This window comes from Culicoides brevitarsis, chromosome 1 (assembly GCF_036172545.1).
Source record: "Culicoides brevitarsis isolate CSIRO-B50_1 chromosome 1, AGI_CSIRO_Cbre_v1, whole genome shotgun sequence".
Classification (NCBI taxonomy): domain Eukaryota; kingdom Metazoa; phylum Arthropoda; class Insecta; order Diptera; family Ceratopogonidae; genus Culicoides; species Culicoides brevitarsis.
This window is the reverse complement of record NC_087085.1, coordinates 27168859-27186438: the sequence shown is the minus strand read 5'-3', so window position 1 is coordinate 27186438 and position 17580 is coordinate 27168859. Positions and strand designations below refer to the sequence as shown.

Sequence of the window (17580 nt, the reverse complement as noted above, 5' to 3'; positions counted from 1 at the left end):
TGGCAACCTTTTTTGCTTCCAAATTGTAATCTAATTTTGAGCCGTCTTTAAGTTTTATTATTATCCTAACCTGATGACCCTTTTTCTTTCGCTCACCGTATTTTCTACCGGCAAATATTGACGTTTTTATCCGATGATTAACCTTTTTTTCATACCTGACCGACTTGATTTTCCCATCTTTTTTTATCATCATCTTCTGATGAGAAAGCGGAAACACCCACTAAAAAGCAAAGAAAAAAGTTTGTGAGAAAAACCATAAGTCAAGCATAAAATCGGATCATCATTATTATTGTTATCCAATCGTATTTTACGACACTTTTTGTCAATGGATTTCTCGAAAAGATCCAAAAATGAGTGTTTGAGTGAGTCAATAAATCATTTCATTGATGTGGCACTTTGCGAATATCAACAAAAAAAATATTTACTCACCCTTAAAATTTTTTTGCTTCGTTTCAGCTAAACGACCACCTGTGGAGGAAACAGCATCGTTCCTGCAAAGTTTGATTGCGTCGCACGGGCCCAACTACCTGGAGAAACTCTTTGGCAGCAAAGCACGCGACGCATTAGCTCCGTTGGGCGGCGTGGAAAAGGTCGCTATCGCTCTCAGTGAGTCGCAAACCATTGAGGACTTTGGTGCGGCGTTACATTTGATGCGGTAAGTACTTCTTAGCTCTTTATTTACGTATCATCGCTTGTAATCGGATTAAAGCAGAAAAAAAACGAGCAACAACGAATGAACTTTGACATACAAATTTATGCAACACAAAATCCGATAAAAAAAACCCTTAATGGGTGTTGAAACAAGTTGTCATCGTCATCGTGTCTCTTTTATGTTGTTTACCCTGCGCTGATGCGGATGAATAATTATTTTTCCTTGATTGCATTCGTTTCGCTGAAAACGTGCCAGTGAGTGGGAGTAAAAAGCAAGGCGTGGAAGTTGCTCATCCCATATAGAAATTTTTATGATGATTAGTGGAAACATTGTTTGCCTTTTATGCGCGAGACACGACAATTTAAACTAATGAATGGCTCATGAATGCATTCACCGAGTAATTGGTGAACCAAATTTTAAATAAATAATGCGTTTGCACACATGTTGCTCGGTTCGTGTGTACGGAAAAGCTTGTTTCGTTTATTAAAAGGATTATAATTGTTGCATTTATTGTCGCGCTGCATCTTTTATGACATCAAGGGGTGGCAAGTGCATAAATTTTAAATTTCAAATTAATGTTTTGCATTACTTCGCAAATTTTATTGCACATTTTTAGCTTCTTTCAAAAAAAAAAATGAATAATTTTTATTAAATAAATTTTTTTTTGATCTTAAAAATTTTCAAAACCCTTAAAAATTTTAAAAAAATTAAATTTTATTGTTATATATTTAAAATTTTTAAAATAAAAAAAGGTTTTTAAATAGTTATAAATAAAAAAAATAATTAATCAAAAAATATTTTTGTTTAAATTCTCTTCCTTAAATATTTTTTTGTTCTGATAAAAAATCGAATATTAGAATAAATAAATTTTTATTCAATTAATAAAATTAAAAAAATATTATTTTTAATTAAAATTTTTTGTACATTAAATTATAAATAATATATTTTTATTTTTTCTTGAACAAGGATTTTATGAATAAAAATTCATCCAAAGATTTTTTTCATAACTTTGTTGAAGAAGTGAAGAAAAATTATTATTTATTTTTTTTTTTAAATTAAAATTAAAAGTTGAAAACTTTATTTTCAAATTTTTTATTAATTTTTAATCGATCAATTCGTTAAAAAATTCATTTATTTTTAATTATTTTATTTACTCAGTAATAAAGTTTCAGAATTTATAAATTTGATTTAAAAAAAATGATAAATTTGACACGACTAAATTTTTGAATTGCAAACTTTCAAATTTGTTCGTTTTCGTCTGGAAAAATTCCAGAGACGTTAGGTATAAAATATACTTACTTCCTCAAAATTTTTGAATCGCCCACCCCTTGCCTGTCATATCAAATTACAATTGAAATGCTATACAAAATTGGTGTCATGCCGCCCGCCGCTATAATTACAACCAAACCATAAATTTAATATTTTTGGACAATTTCATTAAAACAAATACCACTTTCTGATTTTTTTTTGCAGATCCGACCTCGAGCATCTCCGATCAGTATTCATGGCTGTTGAAAATGGTGATTTAGGTATGCTTAAGTCCTTAGGTATCAAAGATTCGGAATTGGGTGATGTGAAATTTTTCCTCGAAAAATTAGTGAACACCGGTTTCCTAGACTGAGTAGCTCCGGACTATAATTCTCCTTTCTATTACTCTGTACCAATTAATCCTCAATTTTATTCATACTTGGGTTCAAATTTTGACGGTTACAACTATTAAAAACGCAAAAAAAAAATTTAAATTTTACCAAAAAATCTTTCAGTTGGATTGAAATTGAAAAAAAACGAAAAAAGACAAAAAAAAATGAATAAAAGTAGCGAAAAATCTTACTTAGGAATATCGTGATGTGTAAATCAATTGACTTTAAATAGCTAGCAGTTAAGCAAGAATAGGTTTAAAATAAAAAAAATGCTTTTTAAAAAATTTCTTTTGTTTAAAATGAACAAATTTAATTTAAACCACTCAAAATTTTGAACCAAAAGTATGAGTCTCTCCTATTTGCATGCCAAGCCACGTCTGTCTCTATATAAATATTTTGAAAATACAAAATAAACACTCCTGTACAAATATTTTACTCCCAAGGCAATTAAAGTGTGACACACATTTTGGACTTTAATTCGGAAATTGAACAAAAATCACAAACATTGATGATTAAAAACTGACGCAGTTAGGGATTTGTTACGAAAAAAAAAAACGCAGAACCGAGAGAAAAATATTTTCCTCATTTCCGTTTTCTGTTTTTTTCTTTCTTCATGCGCTGTTTCACTACACTACACTAGCACTACTACATTTTCCTCAATGTTCCTATTGTCGTGCTTCTAACTTTACTCTAACGTATCTTATGGTAATGTGGTTTCAACATGAGACACTGATTTTGTGCATTCTCCGAACGTTTTCTCATTAAAATGACAAGAAGAAGGAAAATAACGTCAATTTAATTTTATCGATACAAAGTTTCAGGTTGACCATTATACTAAACTTAATTATTCGAAGCAAAAATTTTTTATGTTTATTACGAAAAGAGCCCCAAAAAAGACATTAAAATTAACTAACCTTGAAAATTTTCATGCACAAAATCATTTTCTCATTTGACTTGTGAAATTTATGGTTTCACCATTCCAAAAAAATCATTTTCTATACATGACACGAAGAAAACATGATGAAATCCCTATTTTTTGATGTATAAATTGTATGTCAATTAAAGTCTTCACTTACCTTTTCCGGAATTTCTTGAGAAATTTTACACCTAAATCGACCTTTATCCATCTCCGACAACGTACTAACAACATCCCCCGGAAGAATGAAACCGACAAAAAAACACAAAAATAACGAGGTCTAGGAAACCGTAGGTAAAAACATACAAAAAAAGAAAAATAATCATTAAATATTTACGTAGCGAAAAATAAAATAAAATAAAAAACTAAACGAGGAAATGTAATTGAAAAAAATGGAGTTAATGTACCTTTTATGAACAAACATATCATTATTATTACTAAATATTAAATGTATTCAGATGATAATGATAAAAAAAAAATATTAAAAAAAAATTGAAAAACTTTTTGTTTAAAAAAAAATTATTTTGTGTAAAAAAATTGTTTACCGGAGGTAAAATGAAAACCGCAAACCGATAGTCATTAAAATTGTTCGTGGTTTCATTTTGCCTCGAGTATCGTTCAAAATTTTAGGTTATCCAATAACTTTTTAGGTTTTACGTTAATTGAGTCTTAATTAGTCCTAAAATATATAAAATAAAGTAATACTAATATAATGGAAACTTAAACATATCACACACTCAAAAAATGATCTTATGTGGAAAAAAGTGGAAAAATTCTACTAAATAATAATAAGTAATAAAAAAAACTAAAACATATCATGAAGAGTCCCAAGATGATAAAAAGATTGATATTTACAGCAATCATATATATTAAAAATATATTTAAACCAAAAAAAAAGTGTAAAATATAAATCAGATAAAAATTGTTGCGATATGATAAATCCTCTATTTTTACACAATTATATTAAAAAAAAGAAGAAAAACATTTTCAGCACCTTATAATAAGACGTTCTCTTTGTGAGAACTGCGATAATGATCCCAACATATATATTTAAAAAGAAAAAATCTTCTAGATGTTGAAAATATATAATAAATTTTTCATTCAACTATTTCTATGAATATTTCCTTTTCAAAAAAAAAAAAAAAGTTTTTGACAACTACTAATGATGATGAAGAGCAAAAAAAAAGTTTCGTGTAACATTTCATTAAAATTAATAATAAATATTTAAAAAAGCGGCTGGATAACATCATACAAAAATTTAATGAAATGTTACAAATGATACTTTTTATCAAAAGCTATTCATTATAGTAATTAAAAAAATGTCATCAAAAATTTTTTAAACATACATATCAAATTTTAATAAAAAATAATACTTTTTAAAATTTTTGAAGCACCTAAAAATTTAATAATAATAAAAAAAATTAATGATAATTATACATATATATAATATAACAGGAAAATGAGAGAACATAAAACTTATTAAACAACCAAAAAAGTACTCAAGTACGAATGTCTTTAACAAAAATAAAAATATTGATGTGCAAAACTCAATTTTCGTTTATGAAACAATAAAACTTCTTACAAATGTATCGAAAGAAATTCATGTGTAAAAAAATGCTATGCAGGTTATGTGCTAGTGACGAATATATTATATTATATGTTGACATGTCCTAGTAATTTTCAACGAATGAATATTTAATTTTTTCCATTTATCGCAAAAATAATAAAAAAATACAACTTTCCTGACATAAAATGTTATATATTAACTAAAATAAACGTTTTAAACGTACTTTGCCAGTTCTTTCATATTCTAGCTGTGTGATGATGATGATCTTGATACATACATATAAAATTAAAAAATATATATTAATGTACTTCCTGCACAGTTTAAATTAAAAAAATATTAATAAACAAAAAAAAACAAAACATATCAAAAAGTGCGTAAAAATATAATAAAAAAAACATATCAAGCTTTTGATTTTCTCTCTTCTACAATATTAATATAAAAAAATAAAACATATGAAAAATTATATAAATATATATGATAAGCTTTCCTGCTCGAGTGTTTAAAATTCATAATTAAGAGTATTATATGGCAAGCATAGGAAACGTGATATACACACCGTTATTTACAACAAACAGGATATATCTTATTATTATATACAAACATTAAATAACTAACAATACAGGAGATTTAACTTTACCACAAAAACAACAACAACAACATCTATTCAACAGACAGTATGAAAATAGAGAGACCACTACTTTATTAAAACAAATAGGATTAAAATTTTGAGGGTAAATCTTTGTTGTTAATTACATCATATACAATATAAAATATAAATTTAACAAAAAGAATTATTAATTTTTTAAATGATCTTATATGACAAAAATAAACGTTTGGCCATCTGATCCCACAACAACAACAACAATGCACACCATCACCTTTGTGACACACACACCATCCTACAACCAATGTTACGTGTCTATGTAATGCACACTCCAAACGTTTATCGAAATCATATAAGATTAATATTATTTTTTATATTATTTTTTTTTTTAATTATTTAATAAAATAATTTTTAAATTGGTGAATATTATATTGGAGTTGATTGATCTACACATTACTTATCCAAAAAAAAAATACATATTTTATTATTATTGTAACTATCTTGTTTGCAAATAACAACAAAAATTAGTGACGAATATGATGATGGTTATAAAATTTTAAACATAATAATATAAAGAAGAACATATTACAAAAAATAAAATTAAAAAAAAAATCATGAGAGTGGAAAAAATGACGAAGAAAAAAAATTTTATGATTATTATTAAATTATAAATTATTACATTAAATTATATTATAAAATATATTAGAAAAACTAAATAGATTTTTATTCATTAAAAAACTGAAGAAAAGTGTTTTATTTATAAAAAATTTTTTGTGAAGAAGGTAAGTGATTTTTTAACAATTTTTTTAAATCTTATCCCATCTGATTTTTCTGAAAGGCGTAAAAATTAATAACGATGATTAAATTTAAAACTTTTATAAAATTATATCATTTTCAACATTTTTTAAAATATTCAATACAAAAATTTATTTTTTTTTAAAAGTTTTTATTTAAAAAAAAATATTGAATTTAATATACTCATTTATTTAATTTAAATTTAATAAAAACCAAATTTATTCTGCTCTACTTTTAATAAGCTTTTTCCATAACATTACAAAAAAATTAAAATTATTATTGAAATTTGAAATGAGGCAGCTGAAAATTTTATTTCATATTTTTAATTAATTAATGTATTAGATATATGTTAAAATTATTTCTAATAAAATTCTAAATAATTTTTTTTAAAATTAATAAATTTTTTCAAATAATATTATCAACCAAAAAACACAAAAATCTGATGTTAAAACTGAAAAATCAAAAATTAAATTAAATTTAAATTATTTAGGCCGCTCCAAATGAAAATCAAAAATAAAGTCCAAATTTTTTGAAAATAAAATGGGGGGGGCAAAATAAAAAAAAAATTTGAAATACTTATTTTCTTACAAAATGACAGAAGTTTAACAATTTTTGATCGTTGATCAACATTTTTGTTGTTTTTTAATAATCTTAATAATAATTCTTTGAAACTTTCAAATTAAAAATTGATTTAAGATCATTTTAAGTTAAAAATTGAAAAATTAAAATTTCATAAAAAATAACTGTCAAAAAAATTTGAAAAAAAAATTCAGTAATTTAATGAAAATTTTTTTAGAGAAGAAAATTCAAGTTAAAATATGAATTTCAATAGAAAAATCAAAATAATTGAAAATTTTTTTGAAAATGTCTTGAAAAATTATAAAAATACAACAAAAAACGGTAATTTTTGGTTAAATTTTTAACTTTTTTTTTATTTTGCCCCATTGGATTTTTGACATTTAGAATGGGGCATCGGACTTTATTTTTGATTTTCGTTTGGAGCGGCCTTAATTAATATTATTAAATTAAATAAAACTAATTATTTTATTTAAATTTTATTTTGGCAATTTAAATTAAAATCTCCTTAATTTTTTCTAGTTTTTAGGTCTAAAATAATGTAAGATATTTTTATCAAAATTTTCTTATTCAACCCTAATGCTTTCGATATTTTCAAAAATCCATTCGTACACACGAACCAACATGAAGGGATCTGAATCACATCCTTCTATATCATCCACACCCCACGATATAATTCCCACAAGTTTATTATTTTGCACAAATGGCCCGCCCGAATCTCCCCAGCACATGCCTTTGCGAACACATATATTTTGACATTCCTTCGTAACTTTATATTTTGTGTGGTGCAACATTAAAGTGCATGTGATATCATCAATAACTTCAATTTTTTTCGATCGCAGATTTTCTTGATAAGTGGGCACAGTTGAATTGATACTGCCTAAGCCATAAACTGCGCCACTTATTGATGGGTCCAATGTTCCAATGTCAATCGGATACGCGAATTCCGTAATATTTATTGGCTCATCCAGCAAAATTATTCCAATGTCATTCCAACCTTGAATTCCATTCTCATCCGGAACGAATTCTGGATGAATTCTACTTCTTTTTACTTGACGTGATTGAATTTTTTCGTCAGCATCCCATTCGTCACCATTCTCAGGAATAGTTGTAAGACCCAAATCTACCCATAAAAATTCTTCGTCTTTCATGGCTGAGATACAATGAGCTGCGGTAAGTACGATGCTGAAAAAAAATTATTTTTTAAAAAAGTTTTATTTTAAAGAAAATGAAAAAATCTTACTCTGTTTGAAGTAAAGTTCCACCACAAAATGTTATGAAACTGTCAATGAAAGCGAAAAATGGGGCTTCACCGGGATTTACAATTTTGCTTGGTGGTAAAATAGCATTGCAAAGAGTTAAAATTGCAATAATTGGAATTAATTTCATATTTTTTAAAAATTCATTTGATAACTAAACGTTTTGAATAAAGTGCAAGCAGTTTTATTAAAATTATTTTTAATTAACGTAGAAAATTAATTTCCGATGGATTTTAGAAAAAGTCCTCGTTATGATAAGCGAAACTAATATTTAATTGATTTAAAGACCAGTAGTTTTATAAATGTCTTGAAAACTGAGCAAATTTTTTAAATTATTTTTTTTAGACGAATAAATTTAATATATCCATTTTTTGTCATTTTTTGTCGAAAAAATTCAGGAGGAAAAATAAAAATTAAATATAAAATACAAATATTTTAGACATATTTTGGAATTTTTATATTAAAAAATCATGAAAAATTACTGTTTATGGTAAAATTATAGAAAAAACTAATGAAATTTGCTTAATTACGACATTTTCTATTGAAATGTTGAAAAACATTTTTTTAAAAGTCACGTGACCAAAATTATTTTTTTTCAAAAATTTCTATTTTGGGAAATTTTTTTGATTTTTCTTTATTTTTAAGTTCAAATTTTAAAATAATATAAACTAAAATTAAATAAATGTTAAGAATCAATGATTAACGTCTAAAAACATTAAAAAATTACAAACAAAAAATTCAAAAATATTTATTTTTTTCGAGAAAATCCTGATGGGACAAAAAATGAAAATATTAAATTTATTCGCCTTAATAGAAATTTTTATTAAACATGACTCTTAACAAAAGTATTTGAGAATGTATGGTTGAGAATATAAAATAATAATGAAAAAAATTTATACACTTTTAATTAAAGTTTTTTTTGGTAAATTTGAACAAAATTTAATAAAAATAATTAAAACTATTTTACTGTAATCATAAAATATTTTATAAATCAAGTATATATTTTTTTTAAATAATTAATTAAATTATTTAAATTGTTTTTTTAATTGTTTAAATTATTAAAATTACCTCGAAATTTTATTTTTTTTTTGCAAATGACAAAATATATTTTAAAAAAATTTCAAAATTTATCTTACAAATTTTTTAATTATTTATTTTAGTTCTTCATTTCTCATATCTTCAATGCTCTCATGAATCCATTCATAATAATCCGTCACTCGCACCAACATACCCGGCTCCGTTTTACATCCCAGAATATCATCTGCGGCCCACGAATTAATTCCAACAAGTTTATTATTTTGCACAAATGGCCCGCCCGAGTCTCCCCAACAGCTTGCTGTACTAATACAAAAATTCTGGCATTCTTTCGTAACTTTATACTTTGTTTCTCGTAAAATCAAAGTGCAAGTAATATCATCAATTACCTCCATTTCTCTCGAACGAAGAGTGTCAGGAATTTCTTGTTCTGTTGCATTGATGCTGCCAAACCCATAAATCGTTCCAGGTGATAATGGATCCAAATTACCAATATCAATTGGCTGCACAAATTCCGTAATATTTACGGGTTCATCAAGCAAAATTATTCCAATATCATGAAATGCCTGAATTCCATTGATATCGACGCTGTAACCCGGATGAATACGACTTTTTTTGATACGACGTTCTTGAACTTCGGGTTGCGGAAGGCAGATCCAACAATGTATGGTCATTCCGATTGTAAGACTTCCGTATTTCATTCTATCGACACAATGACCTGCGGAAATCACGATGCTGGAATTTTTAAATAAAAAATAAATAAATTTAAATAAAAAAAAATATTTTAATTAATTAATTAATTATTTTTTTTGAAATAATAAAAAAAAATCTTACTCAGGTTGAATTAAAGTTGCACCACAAAAATATGAGCCATCAGAAAAAAATGCATAAAATGGGGCCTCCCCGAGACTGACCTCATTGTTTGGTGGCAATATGGCACTACAAAGGGTCAAACTGCTAAAAATTAAAAAATACTTCATTATTTATTGAAGAACTTTTGAAAAATTTAAAATTTTCTAACAATGTTCACCTCTTTTATTTATTATTCACAATTATCGCAACTAATGAATTAACAACGGATATTAGTGAAAACTGGAACAGCGAGAAAATTTCATTTATCGAGGTATTTTTTTTTAAAGTTAACAAACTTTTTTTTATAAACGTTTTAAAAAAAGGTCCAGCAATTTTTTCCGACCTTCACCGTTTTTTGTCCTTGCAACAAATTTTGCATAAAAAAACTTTGGCATTTCAGTGAATTTCTGGTACATTTTTACATCATCATTGTTGTTTTACAATTTATTTTCATAAAATAAAGAAAAAAGTTATAATGTTCCTCTCGCCCTGCATTAGAGACGAAACAAGGCAAATATTCTTCTTTTTCATATTTTTTTCTCAAGCATTATATTTGTCTTGCATTCTTTAAAAATGGAAAAGTGGAAGAAAAAACACACGTACAGTCGCAGGAAGGCATTAATATTAGCTACTTGGAAATAGTAGAAGCGTAACGTTCATGTAGTTACTTTTCTCTTTTTATTTATTTCCGAGAATTTAAAGTTTTCATATGTTTGGCATATACCTTGACTACACACCACGAGCAAGTTAGCTAGTTATGTTACTCGATTTTTTATATTAAATTACATGTTATTATGAAAAAAAATTATTTCATGTTCTGTCTCGATGTGACGGCGTGTGGGATGTAGACAAATAAAAGTTTGAAGCATATAAAAGTGCATTTTTTATAATTTTTATTTAATATAAAAATCATGCGATCTTAAAAAATAAATACAATGTTTCCTTTCAGTATTTTCCTTTTTATTCCTTTTTCTAAAAAAAATATAATTTATATGAAAATATATTTTTCATCATTAAAAAAATATTTTTAAGTATAAATTGTGGCAAAACTAACTGATTTTTTTTACTAAAGAAACAAATTGTTCCTTCTTCTTCTTTAAAAAAAAAATCAAGAAGCAAATTTATTCAATAAACAAGAAAAAAAAAAAATACCTCAAAAATATATTAAAAAAATGTTATACAAGAAGTTTTCAACTTCAAAAATAGATCTATTTTCATAAAAAAATTAAAAAAATATTTTTAACAAAGTATAAATTGTAAAGGCAAAACTTAATATGATTTATTTCAGTCTACGTCAGTATTCATATTTATTCTGAAATAAATCCTTTATATTCAAGTTTTTGTTTTCAAAAATTTTTTAACTTTATTTACTTGGCAATTTGTTCGAAAAAAAGGCTCAAGAAGCGAAGTTGAAAACTTCTTGTATAACATTTTTTAAATATATTTTTGAGGTATTTTTTTAATAATTAATTTTTAATAATTTTTTTTTATATATTTTTTTAAATATATTTTTTTAATATATTTTTTTTAAATATATTTTTTAATATATTTTTTTATATATATTTTTTTATTTATTGCTTTTTAGTGTTGTACAGAAGTAGCTTTTAACATTTATTTAATCATAAAATTTCTAAAAACTAAAAAAATGATCCACAGAAAATTCATTGTCAGAACCCCAGGACAAAAGTGATGTATGGCAATGTTGTGCATCTCGACAAGACAAACATTTCTGCATCATTAGATTTTTGAAATTTGCAAAATCCGTTTATTATAATTTCGAACTCTTAATGGGGAAAATTTTTTGTGATCATGCCTCGATTCCACAAATGGGACCTAGAAGAGATGAAACCCCAGGTACGAAATGAGTAATTTTGACTAAATACTGCATCAGGTGAAATAAGCATGGCCTGTAGAAGAGATGAACCTTCTATCTCTTAAGGGAAAGCCGTGAGACGTGTACGAAATGAGTAATAGAAGCCTCATTGACTAAATATAAAGGATCTATAATAAGAGGTGTCATTTGTATGGGAGGTCCATTTTAGAGAACCCCAGGACAAAAGTGATGTATGGCAATGTTGTGCATCTCGACGAGACAAACATTTCTGCATCATTAGATTTTTGAAATTTGCACTGGGATTCGGTTTAAATTTGAATTTTCCGTTTATTTTCCGTTATAATTTCGAACTCTTATATGGGGAAAATTTTTTGTGCATTGGGATCATGCCTCGATTCCACAAATGGGACCTAAGTTGAGCAAAATAAGCATGACCTGTAGAAGAGATGAACCTTCTATCTCTTAAGGGAAAGCCGTGAGACGTGTACGAAATGAGTAATAGAAGCCGAGGTGTCAAGACAAAAGTGAGTAATCGACGAGAGTTTATTTTCCGTTATAATTTCGAACTCTTATATGATTCCACATAAGTTGAGCAAAAAAATGGCCTGTAGAAGAGATATCTCTTAAGGGAAAGCCGTGAGACGTGTACGAAATGAGTAATAGAAGCCTCATTGACTAAATATAAAGGATCTATAAAAACAAAAACTATTTTTTAAAAAAAATTGAAAAATTTGAAATTGGAATTATTTGCATAATGAAAAAATTGTGAAGAAAATTTGAAAAAAAAATTAAAAAACATTGAATAAAAAATGATTTTTAAGTCTAAGAAAAAAAAACAAAAAAAAAAATAATAAAGAACAAAATCGTTGAAAAAATGAAAATTAAACATGGTAATGACAAGAAGGTATTAAAATGTCATAAAGTTGAAAAGTTTTAAAAAGAGCTTAAAAGAGTTATCTGTATCTTTTTTTTCAAATTAAATTTTAATAAAAATCTAATGAACAAAATATTCTTAACTTAATAATCAGCTTAAAACTTTTAAATAAAATAATTCAAATTATATTTAATTAAAATGTCTTCCAAAAAGACAGCAACTTAAAAGCTGAAATCCCATTTTTTTCGTCAAATGCTTTCTCCGTAGGTATATGTGATGTGAAGACAAATCATCGGTAAATATTGAATTTTCTGTAGGTTTTCTTTGAATTAACATTTGCTCAGTGGTGGGTGTAAAGAAAAAAAAGTTAAATTTTTCTTTTGTTTAAATATTTTACTTCGCATCCTTTCCCATGGACCTCTTTTCTTTCGAACGGAAACTCATTTAAAAGACAAACTTTAAATAACTCGCCTCATAAAAAATAAATGCTGACCAAACACTGAAAGGGATAGAAAATTTCCGATGACGCATCGCCATTGAGTATGCAATTTACTCTACACTTTCGGAGTGAGTCATGGTGAAATTGAACAATAGCGAAAAGAAAAAAATTCCACCGAAGTAATTTCATCATTAATTTACGGAAATTCAAGAACAAGGATTTTGCTTAGAAATAATTGCTATCCATTTCAAATTCTAGTTTATTGATTTTTTTCCGATCCTTTCATTATTTCAGAAACGTCGGCCATTCAAGGGAATTCCCAGAAGTAGTAACAGGCTGAGTGCTGAAAGAGTAATTTAATTTCTCTTTCATAATAAATTCTTATCAGCTTTTTTTTAAATAAAATTAAATAACATGAGCGAATATTGAAAAGAAAAAAAAATTAAGTGATAAGAAGCCAGAGAGGAGTCAATAAAAAAAAACTCATAGATAATGGGTTCATAATGATCTAATGCGTGCAACATAGCAGAATAATGTCATTAGGAAAGTAGTAGACGACCGATCTCGGTTGATGTCGAATTGAATCCCACAATTGAAAACAAATTGATAAGAGATAACTGGCTATTTAAGCTAATGCAAGTTTTAAAAATATTTTTTATTCATTTTTTCGATTTTTTTTAGGAATTTGTAAATTAAGTTAATAAAATTTAAGATAATTTTCAGAATTCGGTAAGATTTTGACGATTTTTTTTCTAAAGGTAAAAATTTTTGTAAATAGCAATTTTTAATTTTTTTTACAATAATTTTAGAAAAAAAAATTTATTTAAAAATTTAAATTTAGAATAATTTTTTTAAAATTTTAAATAAATTATAAAAAAAAATTAAAAAAAAAAATCAATTTATAATAACTAAAAAAATAAATAAATTTTTAAATATTTTTTAAAAATAATTGAACAATTTTAATTTTGTGAAATATTTTTTTATTAATGTTTTATTAATTTTTTAAAAATAATTTTAAAATCATAAAAAAATTAATAATTTTGATTTTGAAAAATTTTGATCTTTCAAAAAAAATTTTCACAAAATTATACGAAATTTCAAATATTTTCTTACATTAAAAAAACTCGAAAATTTCTCAAAAAAAAAAACGAAAAGGTGAAATAAAAAAATATTTTTGATTATTTTCTTGGCCTCATAAAAGTGTACAGAGTGAAATGTTATGACAGAATCGCTCTCCGTTGATAATGACGAGGAAAAAAAAATTAAATAATAATAAATTTAAACAACTTTTAGTTCGCTCTTCCCTCATAATCGTCGTCTCTCTCAATTACCTAGTAGAGCACAAGATGATGCCAAGTAGTAGCAGAACGTGACATCAACGAGTGAAGAAGCAAAAGTTTTACCTGTTTTTCAGTTTTTAAATTCATTTGTCAATGTTTTGTTTTACTTTTTTTTCGTGCGCCAACGTTCGTTAGAGACAGAAAAAAGGAGAAAACTTTGCTATTCCCATTAAAAAGTTTTTCTTTTTCTCCGCAGTTTTTTTTCAATCAGTGAACGACAAAAATCGTGTCTCTTGAGATAAAAAAATAATTGATTGCAATTCGTTATCACATCAACGAGCGAAAAAAAAAATGAACGGTCTCGTCAAATACAAATTCGTGCACGAGGAAAATCTAGTGCCGACAATTATGAAAAATTACTCGGTGGATTCAATTATCAAAGTCATCAATGGTGAGTCTAAAAAATAAAACATTCACTTTCAATGCACCAACAACAACAACAACAACGGCAGTTCCATTTTTCACATCAATTCCATTTTCAACGATATACGAGAAATTTTATATATTTTACTGAATGGTAGTCACTCACACCTCATTGTTCCGTGTTTATTGAATTCGATGTAAGTCGTGTTTTTCTCTTTCGCTCTAATTTTTATTCGATTTTAAGTGTTTTTCGGTAGTTTTAATTCGGAATTTCGCGTCTAACGTGCGTCTAAAGTAACGTTTTATCAATGTAAATAGTTAAAATCGATAAAAATCGCGTAAAAATACGAAAAATTTGTGAAAACTTGAAAATCTTGACAACTACCTGTTGCTTCATTCATGTTATAAATGTATCGGAGTGTGTCGTGTAGGTGTGTGTGTACATAAAATATATATAAAACAACAAAAAATCTGTGTAAATAAATATTATTTAACAAAAAAATGAGTGAAAAAGTTAAAATTACACAAAAATAATACAAAATATCAATTAAAAAAGTAAAAATAATCAAAATTTAATAGAAATTATGTGAAAAAATATCAAAACAAGTGAATTCTTATAAGATTTTATATATTTTTCTACCTATATAATAATAAAAATTGTACATAAAATAATGTTTAATAAATAAATACAAACAAAAAAGTTCATTTTCAATATTATATCAATGTCATAAATAGTAAAAATTAAAAAATTGTAATTATACCAATTCATTGGAAACGTATTAGTGAAGCAATAGAAAGAAAAAAAAATAAAAATATACAAAATAGCAAAAAATTACTTAAAAATGTAAATATTCATGCAGCAGACAACTTCATCAACGATTCAAATAATAATAATCATTTAAAGTATATAGCGGCAAAATACATACATAATATATAAATAAATATATATATTTATTATTAATATACGGAACGGATTAGAATTCTATATCATTTATTATTATTATTTAAAAATAAAAAAAAATCACAAGTTAATAACACAAATAAAATATTGGATTAATTTACCGAGAAAAATACGATAAAAAATGGAGTCAGCAACGGGCTTCATTGGTATGTAGCAAATTTTTTTTTTTATAAATAATTTACTCGTGTTTTTAAATAAAGCTCAAATAGAACTAAACAAAAACAAAAAAAAATGTATGAATGGATTATGTTACAATTCATTGTGATTTTTATTTTTTTAAAAATAAATGAGTACTACCTAGAAAGGAAATTCAAGACAAAATATTTGTAAAATCATGAAATATGAGTAGTTAAATTTTTTTTTGGCGACATGATGATGAGTAATGACGACAAACACCACTTGTCGCTAGCAAGTTCATGATAAGCTTGTCTTATCTAAAAGAGCTGTTTATCTTTTTAAATTCATGTTTTAAAATTGAATTCCTTTTATTTTATTTATTTTTCGTGTATCAAGTTAACTTGTTGAGGCGAAAAAAAATTTTTCACGAGAAATTCCATTTAAATATATCTTTTATTCAGTTTTTTTGTTGCCATCGAAACGTTGCAATGATGATGTGTTTGTAATGAAAATAAAAGTAACGTGAGATGAAAATTTTATAAAAATAATTCAAATTCAATTTATTTTTCAAACATTGTCCAATTCCCAATGCATTACCCCAGCATCGCATCTCGGGTCTACTCTAGTCACTTATTTTGTCTGTCAATAAAAACAATTTTATGTAGTCAATGTTTATCCCATAAAGCTTTTATTGTGTACTTTATGTGCATGAGTAAAGTGAAGGTAGTAATTTTTTTCATCGTTTTTCGAAGAATTTGTTTCATTGTCATGTTGTCTGGCCTGCTGTCAGTTAGCGTGATGATGGTTTATTGAGGTATTGATAAAATTTAATAGAAGAAAAAAATATTTTTGATATTAAAGTAAGTTAAATTTAATGGTTTAAAAATTCTTAAAGGTTAAAAAATTCGAAAAAAAAAGTTTAAAAATTATTAAATTGATCAAAATTAATTTTTGAAGTTCTCAAAAAATAAAAAATCAAAATAATAATATTTTTTTCATTAAAGAAAAATATTTAAAAAATTTAAACTATTAAAAAAAATTAAAAGTTTTCAATATTTAAAAATAAATAATATTTTATTTTAAAAAAATTGCTTAAAAAATTTAAAGAAAATTTGATTTTTAAGAAAGTTACATACTTAACTTTAATTACCTAATGTTAAAAATTAATAAAAAATTCTCAGAAGTTCAAAAATATTATTTTTCTAAATTTAAATAAAATTTTGTTAAGAAATAAAAAATACCTAAAAATATTATTTTTTTGTTAACAATTAACTTTAAAAAATAAATTTTGAATAAAAAAAATAATTAAAAAGTAGCAAACTTGTTAAAATTATAAATTCACTATTTTATAAAAATTTACAGAGAATTTTAAAACATTAATATTTAATTTTTATAAAATTAAGTTTTGTAAAAAAATTTTAATTTTTATATTAAAATAAATTCATTCCATGACTATTTTTATCTCATTTTTATTATTTTTATTAAATTATAATAATGAAAGATGACTAACAAAAGCCTTGACAATATTTTTATTAAAAAAAAAAAATTATAAATTTTTAATAAAATTTGTCATAGAAAGAAACCACAAAATCTTCAAACTACACATAAAACTTAAATTAGTTTACCACTTTATTTACTTTCAGCTGATTCTCATTTTAAAAATGTCTCTTAATCTTCTTACAAGCGGTTTTTTTATCTACCTGCTAATAATAAAAATTATTATTTGTTAATTTTTCTTATCTCTCCTTTTTTGTGT

At 25.1% G+C, this 17580-nt stretch overlaps 4 protein-coding genes across 8 annotated transcripts in view; 2 read left to right on the top strand and 2 right to left on the bottom strand.

Annotated features, from left to right (window-relative positions):
- The window catches only part of LOC134838145 (IDLSRF-like peptide), a 39971-nt gene extending 36416 nt beyond the window's left edge, over positions 1–3555 (top strand). Inside the window, exons 3-4 of the mRNA XM_063853615.1 lie at positions 457–655; positions 2126–3555. Coding sequence (XP_063709685.1) covers positions 457–655; positions 2126–2273 — 347 coding nt within the window. The 3' untranslated portion in view covers positions 2274–3555. The remainder of the gene's footprint in view (positions 1–456; positions 656–2125) is intronic.
- Positions 3556–7316: 3761 nt separating this feature from the next.
- On the bottom strand, positions 7317–8139 carry LOC134837540 (snake venom serine proteinase 4a-like). The gene is made up of 2 exons (XM_063852922.1): positions 7994–8139; positions 7317–7935 (listed from the first exon to the last, which is right to left on the bottom strand). The coding sequence occupies exons 1-2, from the start codon at positions 8137–8139 to the stop codon at positions 7317–7319; spliced, it is 765 nt and encodes a 254-aa protein (XP_063708992.1).
- A 1021-nt stretch (positions 8140–9160) lies between these two features.
- On the bottom strand, positions 9161–9745 carry LOC134837539 (kallikrein-13-like). Its single transcript, XM_063852921.1, has one exon. It carries the CDS (start codon positions 9743–9745, stop codon positions 9161–9163), a length of 585 nt encoding a protein of 194 aa, XP_063708991.1.
- A 5976-nt stretch (positions 9746–15721) lies between these two features.
- Positions 15722–17580, top strand: part of LOC134831791 (dystrophin, isoforms A/C/F/G/H) — a 204789-nt gene continuing 202930 nt past the window's right edge. For all 5 annotated transcript variants that reach the window (XM_063845641.1, XM_063845617.1, XM_063845624.1 and 2 more), the window contains exon 1: positions 15722–15853. In XM_063845641.1, the coding sequence (XP_063701711.1) occupies positions 15829–15853 (25 nt within the window). In that variant the 5' untranslated portion in view covers positions 15722–15828. The remainder of the gene's footprint in view (positions 15854–17580) is intronic.